Source organism: Scyliorhinus canicula, chromosome 2, assembly GCF_902713615.1.
Source record: "Scyliorhinus canicula chromosome 2, sScyCan1.1, whole genome shotgun sequence".
In the NCBI taxonomy this organism is placed as follows: domain Eukaryota; kingdom Metazoa; phylum Chordata; class Chondrichthyes; order Carcharhiniformes; family Scyliorhinidae; genus Scyliorhinus; species Scyliorhinus canicula.
Window position 1 is genome coordinate 154,151,125 of NC_052147.1, and position 14,019 is coordinate 154,165,143.

The following is a 14,019-nucleotide window of genomic DNA, read 5'->3' on the forward strand; positions in this document are numbered from 1 at the left end:
ATTTCGGTTTCAGCTTTCATTTATCTTTCACAATCAATGTCTGATAACCAGAATGGAAGAGATCCGAGACTTCTTCTCTTTGATGCACTCAATCTATCCCTCTGGTACATCAACCCTCCCAGTGAAACACTTTCCTCTGGTACATTAACACTCCCAATGGAGCCTATCCCTCTGATACAGTGGTAGGCAGGTTGAGTCCTTTGGGCCACATGTGGCTCATCGGGGTCTGAGTGGGCCTGCAAGACATTTTGCTGACTGTTGCCCATGTGTTGGGTTGCCATATTCCATTGTTCTTTGTCCACTGAAGAGGGCTCCAGTGAAGCTCAAGGCTAACTGGTGGAACAAAATCTTATCTCCCAATTAGACATGTTACACCCTTCTGGAAGCAACATTGAGTTCAACAACTTTAGACTGTGAACCTTCCCCTCAACCTTGACCCCCTTTTTTGCTTTTTTTCCCCTTTGGTTTGTCTCAATGCAAACAAGCCCCCCCCCCCCCCCCCCCTCTCCCCGCTGTCTCCCACCACCTCCCTCCTCCCCCTCAGAGCCAGCTGTCACTTGTTCTTCAGTTTTGTTTTTACGAAGCACTGATCTTTGTTCACCTAGTAACACATTCTGTATCTTACCTTTATGTCAGCACTTCTTTAATCCGTAATGCTGCCATTCATTAACACTCCCTTTGTCTTGTGTCCATAACATCTTTGTCAATTTCTCCTTAGCTCTGACCTTTCCACAACCTTCTATTCTGCCCACCTCCTCCACCCCGTTCTCCAACTATATAATTCATCACATTTCTACCCCTCCTCAGCTCTGTAGAAGAGTCATACAGACTCAAAACATTAACTCTGCTTCTCTCGCCAGATGATGTCAGACCTGCTGAGCTTATCCAGCCTTTTTTGATAATCAGTCTGTTTGGCTATGCTATGCACACACCTTCCATGGGCTAACAAGTCCTGACGTACGTCTTGAACCTAGAGCTTCTGGCCCAGAGGCAGGGATGCTACCCACTAGACTACAAGACGTCTAGATAGGACCTGTTCCAAAAAGAAATAAATGCCAGATCAAGATCTCTGTAATTCTCACTCTCTCTTGAGTTGGAGCTCTTTAAAGGGCTCAATGTCATTGCCCTAGTGTTGCAGAGCCAGAAGTGGATTTTGAGATAATGCTGGCACTCGGAAGCAGTAGAGGCCCTCCCTTTCATATTTTGGCCCTCTAGGTATAAAGGAGAACATTCCATGAATCTTTTTTTTTAAATTTGCATGCAACTTCCAGTGGCGTCCATGGAGTAAGTGTTTGCTTATTTGGTAGCTCCCGCTCATGGTGGACCTTTGGGCCCTATTTTCCCTGGCTTATGGGGGATTTGATCGATAAAACAGGAGATTGGGGAGGTAGAGGAGAAGGATTCCCCACCAGTGTATGGATTCGTGGACCAGAAGTGGTCTGAAAAGGAGAGACCGTTGGTCGAAGAAGGGAATGGAGTCTGCAGCACAGAAAAATATGGTGGGGGCTCAGTGACCTGAATTGCTGGCCCAGTGGTCAACGGAACAGCTGGTGGACTTTCTCTAGGAGAGCTTTGCTAAGCAAAGAAAAGAATACCTAGATCCGATTAAGTCGGGAATTGACCGGTGGAGCAGAGAATGGAAGCCCAGGGCCAGGCGATCCAGAAGGTGGAAGAGGCGGTTGCTGAGCATGATGACCAGCTCACCGCAATGGCGGCGGTGATGGGGCTGATGGAGGACCACCAGAAAAGGCTGCGAGAGAAAGTGGAGGATCTGGAGAACAGGTCGTGCAGGCAGAACCTGAGGATTGTTGGCCTCCCGCAGGATAGTGAGGGATCGGATGCAGGGGCATATTTGGCGCATATGTTCGAGAAGCTGCTGGGAGAAGGTGCGTATACTAGAACTTGAAGGTTCTAGTGAGTAATCGAGTCCCTGGAATAGATCCTTGTGGGACCTAATTAATCACTTCTTTCTAATTTCAGTGCATACCCATTTTCTCTGTTTTAGGGCGGCACTGTGGCTCAGTGGTTAGCACTGCTGACTCATGGCGCCGAGGACCTGTGTTCGATCCCGGCCCTAGGTCACTGTCCATGTGGAATTTGCACATTCCCCTTGTGTCCGCGAGGGTCTCACCCCCACAACACAAAAGGATGTGCAGGATAGATGGATTGGCCACGCTAAATTGACCCTTAATTGGAAAAAAACTTTAGAAAGAAAACATCTCTGCTTCGTCTTCTACTGCCTAACTAATCGTCTAACCAGGCCAATTCAATTCAACATACTTTAATTCAATTAGATGAGTTGCACATGATCAGCCATTTACAAATCCATGGCCTGAATTTTCAGGATGGAGAGCGCTTGGTCCCCGCCATCCTGAGAATTAGAGGGAACGCAATCCCGTTGACTTTGACAGGTCCACTGCCATTTTACATTCAATTCAGCATTGATTGGGAGCAGGGGGACCTTCCCTCCAGCTCTCCAGCACACCAGGCACAGTGCTGCGGTGGCTGGAAGAGGTACTGCAGTCCTGTGCCTCAGCCAAAATCCCGGGACCACACCTTAAGTAAGTACCAAGGGTTCGGGGTGGGAGGGTAGGGTATGCGTTCGGGTGTCGGGTGTGGGGGCGATCTCGATGCCAGGGGATAGGTGGGGTGGGTGGGAGGGCCAGAGCTCGCAGGACCCTGAAGGGAGGGTGCCTCAAATCTGAAGGGGCCTTCAAATTGAGCTATCCCTTCCAATCCGAGATTAAGGGTGAAAACTTTCTCTGTTGGCAACCTGATACAACTGGCGTCCACCAGCCTAAAAATTGAGGCTGGATGGGAAAAGGTCATCAAGTGGCCATTATGTGGCTACTTAAGGACTTTAATAGGGACGTGAGCGGGGTTCCCATCCCCCCCCCCCCCCCCCCCCCCCCCCAACTGTAAAGTTGCATCAGGGTGACCAGCACCCTTCCATGCAATTTTACGCTCCTCCCACCCCCATGCCTCAAAATCCGCCGGGGGTTGGGGGTGTGTAAAATTCTGGCCCATTTTAACTCTAACAAACTCAAATTCCTCTCAGTGCTCAGTCACTGAGTCCTTAATTATAGATTCCAACCACATTCCCTGAACAGATGTTGGACTGAAAGGTCCAATTTCTCTCTCTGTCATCTTTCATAAATAGGAAGTTACATTTTCCATTCTAAAGGGACCATAAGACATAGGAGCAGAATTAGGCCATTCGGCCCATCGTGTCTGCTCCGCCATTCAATCATGTGTCATGTGAGAGTACCTTTAAGAAATGGGTGTTTATAAATGGGTGTGTATATAAAGTTCTGTAGTGAGAGTACCTTTAAGAAATATGTGTTTACTACTGCAGTGATGTCAGAGAGTGGGTGGAGTTGGGCTGTCTGTCAGCTTTTTACTTTTGTTTTTGAGCAGGCTGCAGGGTGTGTTTTAGTTTCGTTTTCAGAGCTGGATAGCTGCAGTCACAGCCAGAAGGTGTATGAGTTTCTCTTTGTAATCTAAAGACTGTAAATTGATCTTGGTGATTTAAAACTAATAACAGTAGTGACTTTAACCTGATGTGCTTCTGGTAAACGGTGTTTTAAGTCTTATGAATGTTGAAAGGAAAGCTTAAAGGATTACTTGTGTTGTATTCTTTGGGGGTTGTATTTGAATTAATGGTTGCTAAGATGTTCACTGTATGTTTTAGAAAGGTTAACTTGAGTTCATAGAATAACCATTGTTTTGCTTTTTGAAAAAAACATTTCCATTTCTGCTGTACCACATGTAGAGTGGGCCGTGTGCTCTCCCATACCACAATCTATGAAAAGTTGTGGGTCAGGTGAACTCCATGATACACTTTGGGGTTCTCTAAACCCTGGCCCATAACACATGGCTGATATGTTTCTCATCCCCCATTCCCCTGCCTTCTCCCCATAACCCTTGACTCCATTATTAATCAAGAACCTATTTATCTCTGTCTTAAAGGCACTCAGTGACTTAGACTCCACAGCCTTCAAGAGAGATTTAGAAGATTATTGCTGAAGAATCTGAAATTTGCTCACAAGCTTCCTTTAAACCCTGGGGTGGAAAGCTTTGGATCCTGGGGATTTGTCGTAACTTACACCCCAGGATGGACAGCTGGAACCAAACCGTCATAGTGGCGGCCTCAATCAGCTGCCGCTACTTTGAAACTGTTGCTTCTGGGTAGTTTTGAGGTTTATCCCTCTGGGTATTAACCAATCAATTTCGCTCCTGTCTCTACCGGTAAGCCCCAAGAGTGATCATTTTGCCCACTTCATCTGTTTTTCCCCCACCCCTGCCACCCTCCTGTTTTGGATGCAATTGCAATGGACTTGATATATTCCACTGGTTGTCACCCAATAGGACTGCAAATGTTTTGTTTGAACCAGCATTGCACCTATTCCCCCACCTCACCACCACCCCTCCTCCATTTTGAGCCCAACCCCAATCACTGATGTGTCACCTCACCTGTGGCTCAGTGCCATGGCTTCAAACGTTTCCCTGGAAACAAAGTAATACTCCTGCCCATCTTCCTCGTAGCTGTTTGGTGGCCGGGTGGTATCTGCAAGGACAGAGGGAGGTGAGTCACCAAGCTGAACTAGAGCCTCTTGAGCAGGATTCACGTTGTACACTGGTGGACTAGTAAACCCAGAATCTGTCTAAAGTCATCACAGACACTCTCTCCCAGACTCACATCCTCTGGCTTTCACTTATTCTTTACCTGGACCTGGAGTATTGTGGACCAACTTGCTCTCCTGAACTAAGGAAGGTCTTACAATCCTGGATAAGACCCCAACATTTGTCAGGATACCGGACAAAAACTTAATTCATAAGACTGAGGAAAGGATACTTCACTCCAGGAGGGACTCCATGCACAAATCAGGATATGGTATATTAAAACAAACTTTATTACTTTAAAAAAATACATATTTTTATTCAAATTTTTACAGTTACACAACACAACATTTACAACTGAAATAGCCTCAAAGCAACTCCACAAACCCCCCCCACCCACTCCCTCTCTCTACCTGATAGCGACAACTAGCTCTCCAAAATGTAATATAAACAGACCCCATCACTTGTGGAACCCCTCACTTGTCCCCCTCAACACGAATTTCACCTTTTCATACACAGGGCAGAGGGTAGAGAAGCTGACCTCCACCCCAATAGGACCTGCCTGAGAGTGATCAGCAAGGCGAGGGCTAACACATCTGCCCCCGCTCCCGTCTGCAACTCCGGCAAGTCCGCGCCCCGAATATGGCTCCCTGGAGATTGAGGCATTCACCCTGCACAGCACCTCATACCACAATCCATCCTCCAGCTCCATCCCCAACTCTCCCACTTGGCTTCGACTCCCTCCAGAGACGTCCTGCCCTCCTCCAGTATCCTCCCATGGATCCCCGAGACAACCCCCTCTTTCAACCCCTCCACCGACAACACCCCCTCCAACAAGACGAGGGTGGTGTCACCAGAAAGGTCAGGCAGACCTTTATTAAAATACCCCACACCTGCATATATCTGAAGCCCTCCCCCCAGCGGACCCCATACTTTGTCCATAGCTCCTCCAAGGTCACAAATCGACCTACTAAAAACAAATCCTTTGCTTCCACCAGCCCTCGTTCCTCCCAACCCCGAAACCTCGCATTCATCCTTTCAGGCTACAAACTTTATTACTAACACAGTATTACTAACTTCAATGTCATAAAGAAAATAGCTTACAATTACCAATTAAGCAATGCTTAACAATAACATGAGAAAATAAATTCTAACTGCTATCTTTTATCTCCACTCAAGCAGAACCCATCTCTGCTTAAAATATACTTTTAAATACAGTTAGCGGATCCAGAAATACTTGCTGTAAAGAGATGTCTTGGATAAATCACTTTGAGAGAAAGAGATCTTTTGAGACTTCTTGAAAGAGAGAGACCTGACACGCTGTCAGAATAATGCAGAATCTCTGGCTGGATTCTTCAGAAACAGCTTCTCAGTTCGCCTTCCAGCCAATAACTTAACTCTGCCTGCCTGCTGGAGACCCGGTACAACCCTAGCTCTTCCTATTAGTTACATCACCCTTATCCCACTCAAATTCCATTACCTGTTTACTTAAGTATAAACACAACTCCCCAGGGAACCTTCTTTACATAAACAAAATTCCATTAGCCCAAACTTTTACGATGTTTTAATTATTTGCTTTGATTTGATTTGATTTATTATTGTCATATGTATTAGTATACAATGAAAAGTATAATTTCTTGCATGCTGTACAGACAATGCATACCGTACATAGGGAAGAAAGGAGAGACTACTGAATGTAATGTTACAGTCATAACCTGGGTGTAGAGAAAAGATCAACTTAATACGAGGTAGGTCCATTCAAAAGTCTGATGGCAGTAGAGAAGAAGCTGTTCTTGAGTCGGTTGGTACATGACCTCAAACTTTTGTATCTTTTTCCTGATGGAAGAAGGTGGAAGAGAGTATGTCCGGGATGCGTGGGGTACTTAATTATGCTGGTTACCTTTCCGAGGCAGCGGGAATTATAAACAGAGTCAATGGATGGGAGGCTGGTTTGCGTGATGGACTGGGCTGCATTCACGACCGTTTGTAGTTTCCTGCGCTCTTGGACAGAGCAGGAACCACACCAAGCTGTGATACAACCAGAAAGAATGCTTTCAATGGTGCATCTGTAAAAGTTGGTGCGAGTTGTAGCTGACATGCCAAATTTCCTTAGTCTTTTGAGAAAGTAGTCGTTGGTGGGCTTTCTTAACTCTAGTGTCGGCATGGGGGGACCAGGATAGGTTGTTGGTGATCTGGACACCTTAAAACTTGACACCTAAAAACTCGTTCCCATTGATGCAGACCGGGGCATGTTCTCCTCTACACTTCTTGAAGTCAATGACAAACTCCTTCGTTTTGTTGACATTGAGGGAGAGATTATTGTCGTTGCACCAGTTCGCCAGATTCTCTATCTCATTCCTGTACTCGTGTCTCGTCATTGTTTGAAATCCGACCCACTACGGTGGTGTCATCAGCAAATTTGAAAATCCAGTTGGAGGGGAATTTAGCCACACAGTCAGAGGTGTATAAGGAGTACAGTAGGGGGCTGAGGACACAGCCTTGTGGGGCACCCGTATTGAGGATGATCCTGGAGGAGGTGTTGTTGCCTATCCTTACTGATTGTGGTCTGTGTAATTATTCCTTGTAGCCAAAGTGTCTGCCTTTTGAACCAGGCTTTCAAAAAAATGTTACTGCAGCAGTTACACACACACTAACCCAGGCTTTTAACCCTTACAGCACCAAATACATTTAATACAATATATCTGAAATTCTTAATTTCATCACAAAGGATATACTTTCCTGAGAACGTAATTCACTGGAAGGTTCAAGGTGGATCCTGGGTATGGAGGGATTTTCTTATGAGGAGAGGTTGAGTAGGTTGGGCCTGTAGTCATTGGAGTTTAGAAGAATGAGAGGCAACCTTATTGAGACATATAGGATTCTCAGGGGGGTTTGTCAGGGCTGATGCTAAGCGGTTGTTTCCCTTGTGGGAGAGTTTATGACCAGAGGGTGTGATCTCAGAGTAAGGGGTCGCCCATTTTTTTTTATAAGACATTTTATTAGGGTATTAGTAGTTTTTCTAATAATAACGATAACAGCAACATAAACATGGTACATAAAACATTTCCATTCCTATCACGTTCTTCGCACCCCCAACAATGAAACAATAGCCCCCGCCCCCAGGGGTCGCCCATTTAAGGCAGAGATGAGGAGGAATTTCTTCTCTCAGAGTGTAGTGAATCTTTGGAATTCTTTACTGCGGAGGGATGTAAAGGCGGGGTCGTTAAGTGTGTTCAAGGCTGAGATAGACAGATTTTTAATCAGTGTGGGAATCAAGAGTTATGGGGATAAGAAGGGAAAGTGGGTTGAGAATTGTCATATCAGGTCAGTCATGAGCTCTTTGAATAGCAGAGCAGACTCCTACATCTTTTGGTCTTAAGGTCTATAGTCTATCGACTGCCCTGTGAGGAGATATTGAGCAGAATGAAATGATATTCTCCAGTGTTTAGAACATAGGACAGTACAGCACAGAACAGGCCCTTCGGCCCTCAATGTTGTGCCGATCATTGTCCGAAACCAAGATCAAGCTATCCCATTCCCTGTCATTCTGGTGTGCTCCATGTGCCTATCCAATAACAGCTTGAAAGTTCCTAAAGTGTCCGACACCCACCCGAAGAAATAGTCTCTGAATGTCTACTCTATCTAACCCCCTCATCATCTTGTAAACCTCTATTTAGAAGAATGGGGGGTGATCTCATTGAAACTAAAATTCCTAGTGGGCCTGACAGGATAGGTGCTGAGAGGCAGTCTCCTCAGCTCGAAAAACTGGAACTCGGGATTATATTCTCAGGGTAAGGAGTTGGCTATTTAGGATGAGATAAGGAGATATTTCTTCACCTATGGGGTCATCAATTTTGTAATTCTCTACAACACAAAGCAACTGATGCTAAATTGTCAAGTATATTGGCTTGATTAAGGTCGCTAGTCCTTTGGGTATTAAGAGAATCAATGTAAATGGAGAGGGAGTAGGAAAATAATGGACAGGATCAGCCATGATCTTACTGAATGGCTCAGCAGCTCAAGAACTTGAAAGGCCTATTTCTGTTCCTAGTTCTGACCTAAACTCTGTGCTTCTCCTCCCCTCACTCGGACGTTGGCCCCTTCTACAATCTACAGATTTGTAAATCCCAAACGTGTCATCGTCTCGATAATGCAATTTAGAAAATGTAGTTTGTACCTTGTCAATCGACCAGAAACTAGGGGTTGAATCTTGTGGAGGCAATAGGGTCTCAGCCCTTGGTTGGAGAGCCAATGAGTACCTTGTGTTGCCTCTTTTCAAGAAAGCCCACCACATTTTGTGCCAATAGGGAGAATAATAGGAAAGTGGCGGTCCTTCCCGGGGATCAAAGACCCCCGAAGCAGAAGCCCTGCCGGCTGAGCTGCCAGCCAATCAGAAAGAGGCTCTTATGTATATCAGCAGCAGAACGGGGGAGGTGGTGGCTGTTGCCGATACTACACTCACCCAAAAATTGGATCGAGCAGGGACCCAAGCATAGGTGAGTGATGGTGGGAGATGGGTCGCGGAGGAGGGGCTTGGGAGTCAATAGCAAGGGCACAGGGTGGCTCTCAGTGGGTCCCCCACTTCACAATGTCAGGTCCCTTGATCAGGGCCCAAACTGAACCTTTTGAAAAAGGGCCACCCACCCCCATCTCCCTGAGAACCTTCAAGTAAACACGTTGGGGTTGGCTTATCATGCTCCCCACTTTGTGAGTTCCCCTGTCCGTCACTGAGTGAATAGCAGCAGCGACAGTGTGGTGATATAACCACTGTAGTTATGTGTACTTGCAGTAGGGGGATGTATGCCTGTACCTGTAATACAGGTTCCTCCAGTAAGCCCCTGCGGATAGCTCCGCCCACAGGGAGCTTGTGTATAAATATGCATGTGAGCCACTCAGACCTTTAGACTACAGTTGCAGATGGAGGGACAGCATCGTACAACAATAAAGCCTCTATTGTACTAGTCTCTCGGCTTTGAGTATAATTGTTAGCGCTACAATTTATTGTTGTACGATTTCCCATTCACCATGGCCATCAGAATCAAGCCTGACCGTCTGCAGCTGGATCCGCAGTCGCCTCACGCCAGGAAAGACTTTGTTCACTGGCTTGCAGTCTTCGAGGCCTACATCTCTTCAGCGGACCCTCCCCCGACGGAGGCTCAGAAAAAGCAACTCCTGTACTCCAGACTTAGCTCCAGTGTCTTTCCGCTAATTTGAGATGCGACTGACTACACCACAGCTATGGAACTGCTCAAGGAGAACTATGCACAGTCGGCGAACACCCTGTTTGCGAGGCATCAACTCTCTACTCGCGTCCAGCATCCGGGTGAGTCGATTGAGGACTTCTGGAGGGCGCTTATACCTCTGGTACGAGACTGCGACTGCCGGGCCCTCACAGCCACGGAACACTCTGACTTATGCGCGATGCCTTTGTTACAGGCATTGCATCGGACCCCATCCGGCAACGACTGCTGGAAGGGGCCGCCCCCGACCTTGCGGCCGCAAAGGCCCTAGCGCTTTCCATGACGGCCGCCTCCCGTAGTGCGTGAACTTACTCCGCTAGCCACTCGGCCCACCCATCCTACCCCTCGTGGACCCCGCAAATGGCCCCCCAGGCCCACCCGTCCTACCCCCCGTGGACCACGCAAACGGCCCACCCAGCAGCCGCCCCCGCGCACTATGCCTGCGCTGCCCGCCGCAACGCACCCCCTGGGGGTCCCCACTGTTACTTCTGCGGTCAGCCGAAGCACCCCCGCCAACGCTACCCGGCCCGCACCGCGACCTGCAAAGCTTGTGGCAAGAAAGGTCACTTTGCAGCGGTGTGTCAGTCCCGGACGGTCGCTGCTATCGCGCCCCTTGTCCCCTCGCCTCAGCCGCTCGCTCAATGGGCCCCGCCGTCCGCTTCCCCCGACCCCACATGCGATCAGTGGGCGCCGGCATCTTTCGCTGCCCCCGCCACGTGCGCTCCATGGGCGCCGCCATCTTCATCCACCACCGCCATGTGCGTTCCATGGGCGCCGCCATTTTGTTCCGACCCCACAACGTGCGCTCCATGGGCGCCGCCATTTTACCCACAGGTACTGCAGATGCCGCCATCTTGTCTCCAGGTGCCGCCATTTTGTCCTCTCCCCGGGAGGGGGCCACGGGACACGGGTCACTACCGCTCCTTGTCGGACTCAACCACCGATCGACCGCTGCTCGCCTCCGTTACACTCGACCAGTCCCGTCCTCGCAACCTAGCACCCTCTTCCACATCGGTGCTGGTCAACGGCCACGTGACCTCTTGCCTCATCGACTCTGGTAGCACCGAGAGCTTCGTCCACCCGGACACGGTAAGGCGCTATTCCCTTGCGGTCCATCCCGCCAACCGGCAGATCTCTCTCGCCTCCGGGTCCCACTCTGTCCCGATCAGGGGTTTCTGCCTGGTTAAATTACTGTACAGGGCGTGGAATTCAACCGTTTCCGTCTGTACATTCTCCCCAACCTCTGTGCGTCACTTTTACTAGGCCTGGATTTCCAGTGCAATCTCCAGAGCCTCACCCTCAAATTCGGCGGACCCCTACCTCCCCTCACCGTTTGCGGCCTCGCGACCCTCAAGGTCAAGCCTCCCTCACTCTTTGCCAATCTGACCACAGATTGCAAGCCCGTCGCCACCAGGAGCAGACGGTACAGCACCCAGGATAAGGCCTTCATCGGGTCCGAAGTCCAGCGGCTGCTTCGGGAGGGTATCATCGAGGCCAGCAACAGCCCTTGGAGAGCCCAAGTGGTAGTGGTTAAGACCGGGGAGAAGCACAGGATGATCGTGGACTACAGCCAGACCATCAACCGGTACACGCAGCTCGACGCGTACCCCCTCCCCCGCATTTCTGAGATGGTCACTCAGATTGCACAGTACCGGATCTTCTCTACTATTGACCTGAAATCCGCCTACCACCAGCTCCCCATCCGTAAATCAGACCGTCCCTACACTGCCTTCGAGGCAGACGGTCGTCTGTACCAATTTCTTAGGGTTCCCTTCGGCGTCACGAATGGAGTCTCGGTATTTCAGCGAGAAATAGACCGAATGGTTGACCGGTACGGACTGCAGGCCACCTCCCGTACCTCGACAATGTCACCATCTGCGGCCATGACCAGCAGGACCATGATGCCAACCTTTATAAATTCCTCCACACCGCATCTCTCCTTAATCTCACGTACAACAAGGAGAAATACGTGTTCCGCACAGACCGCTTAGCCATCCTTGGCTACGTAGTCCAAAACGAACTACTGGGGCCCGATCCTGACCGCATGCGCCCCCTCATGGAGCTCCCAATCCCCCACTGCCCCAGGGCCTCAAACGCTGCCTTGGGTTTTTTTTCTTATTACGCCCAGTGGGTCCCACAATATGCGGACAAGGCCCGCCTTCTTATCCAGTCCACACATTTTCCCCTCTCAGCCGAGGCACAACAGGCCTTCGCCCGCATTCGATCTGACATAGCCAGGACGGGGATGCACGCAGTAGACGAGACACTGCCTTTCCAAGTAGAAAGCGACGCTTCAGATGTTGCACTTGCCGCCACGCTGAATCAGGCAGGAAGACCCGTGGCATTCTTTTCCCGCACCCTCCATGCCTCTGAAAGTCGGCATTCCTCTGTTGAAAAGGAGGCCCAGGCAATCGTTGAAGCAGTGCGGCAGTGGAGGCATTGCCTGGCCAGCAGGAGATTCACTCTCCTCACTGACCAACGGTCGGTAGCCCTCATGTTCAACAACACGCTGCGGAGCAAGATCAAGAATGACAAAATCTTGCGGTGGAGAATCGAGCTCTCCACCTTTAACTACGAGATCCTGTATCGCCCCGGCAAGCTCAATGAGCCCCCAGACGCCCTCTCCCGAGGTACATGTGCCAGCGCACAAGTGAACCAGCTCCGTGCCTTGCACGAGAGCCTTTGCCATCCGGGGGTCACTCGCTTGTACCATCTGATCAAAGCCCGCAATCCGCCCTACTCCGTCGAGGAAGTACGGACAGTCACCAGAGACTGCCAGATCTGTGCCGAGTGCAAGCCGCACTTCTACCGGCCAGATCGCGCGCGCCTGGTGAAAGCGTCCCGCCCCTTTGAACGCTTCAGCGTGGACTTCAAAGGGCCCCTTCCCTCCACCGACCGCAACACCTACATCCTTAGTGTGGTCGATGAATTTTCTAGGTTCCCATTCGCCATCCCATGCCCGATATGACGTCTGCCACCGTCATCAAGGCCCTGGATTCCATTTTCGCCCTGTTCGGTTTCCCAGACTACATCCACAGTGACAGGGGATCCTCATTCATGAGCGATGAGCTGCGTCATTTCCTGCTCAGCAGGGGTATCGCCTCCAGCAGGACGACCAGCTACAACCCCCGGGGAAACGGGCAGGTGGAGAGGGAGAACGGGACGGTATGGAGGGCCGTCCAGCTGGCCCTACAGTCCAGGAACCTCCCAGCCACTCGCTGGCAGCAGGTCCTCCCTGATGCGCTCCATTCCATTCGGTCGCTACTGTGCACCGCAACTAACAGTACACCCCATGAACATGTTTTTGCCTTCCCTAGGAAGTCCACATCCGGGGTGTCGCTCCCGATGTGGCTCACGACTCCGGGCCCGGTCCTTCTCCGTAGGCATGTACAGCACCACAAGGCGGAACCCCTGGTGGACAAAGTACGCCTCCTCCACGCCAACCCTCAGTATGCCTACGTGGAGTTCCCCGACGGCCGCCAGGACACAGTCTCGCTCCGGGACCTGGCTCCCTCAGGTGCCGATCCCATGCCCACGCCCCTTTCTCCCCCACGCCAACCCCAGCGCCCCCCTATTCGTCCCCACCAGGTCCATCCCTCATCCCCCTGCCCACCCTGGAGGACACGGAAGATTTCGGCTCGCTCTCGGAGTCATCTCGCCAGCAGCCAGCACCAACACCGCCAACACCTGCACCACCGTTGCCATCACCGCCTGTGCTGACGTCACCACCACAGCTACGCCGATCACAGCGGAACGTTCGACCACCGATTCGGCTCAACCTGTAACCTGCTAACCAGATGGACTCTTGATTTTTCCTTGTTTGGACCCTCTTGTAAATAGCATCCTTTGTATTAGAGTTACATGTCACCCCCACCGGACTAATTTTTTTTACAGGGGGTGAATGTGGTGATATAACCACTGTAGTTATGCGTACTTGCAGTAGGGGGATGTATGCCTGTACCTGTAATACAGGTTCCTCCGGTCAGCCCCTGCCGGCTAGCTCCGCCCACAGGGAGCTTGTGTATAAATATGCATGTGAGTCACTCAGACCCTAGTCTACAGTTGAAGATGGAGGGACAGCATCGTACAACAATAAAGCCTCTATTATACTAGTCTCTCGGCTTTGAGTATAATTGTTAGCACGACAGACAGGTTAAGG

The 14,019-nt window shown here is 50.0% G+C and overlaps 1 protein-coding gene across 6 annotated transcripts in view; it reads right to left on the reverse strand.

Annotated features, from left to right (window-relative positions):
* Positions 1-14,019, reverse strand: part of mpp4b (membrane protein, palmitoylated 4b (MAGUK p55 subfamily member 4)) — a 121,796-nt gene that overhangs the window by 16,384 nt on the left and 91,393 nt on the right. For all 6 annotated transcript variants that reach the window (XM_038787986.1, XM_038787985.1, XM_038787979.1 and 3 more), the window contains one exon: positions 4,474-4,567. In XM_038787986.1, the coding sequence (XP_038643914.1) occupies positions 4,474-4,567 (94 nt within the window). The remainder of the gene's footprint in view (positions 1-4,473; positions 4,568-14,019) is intronic.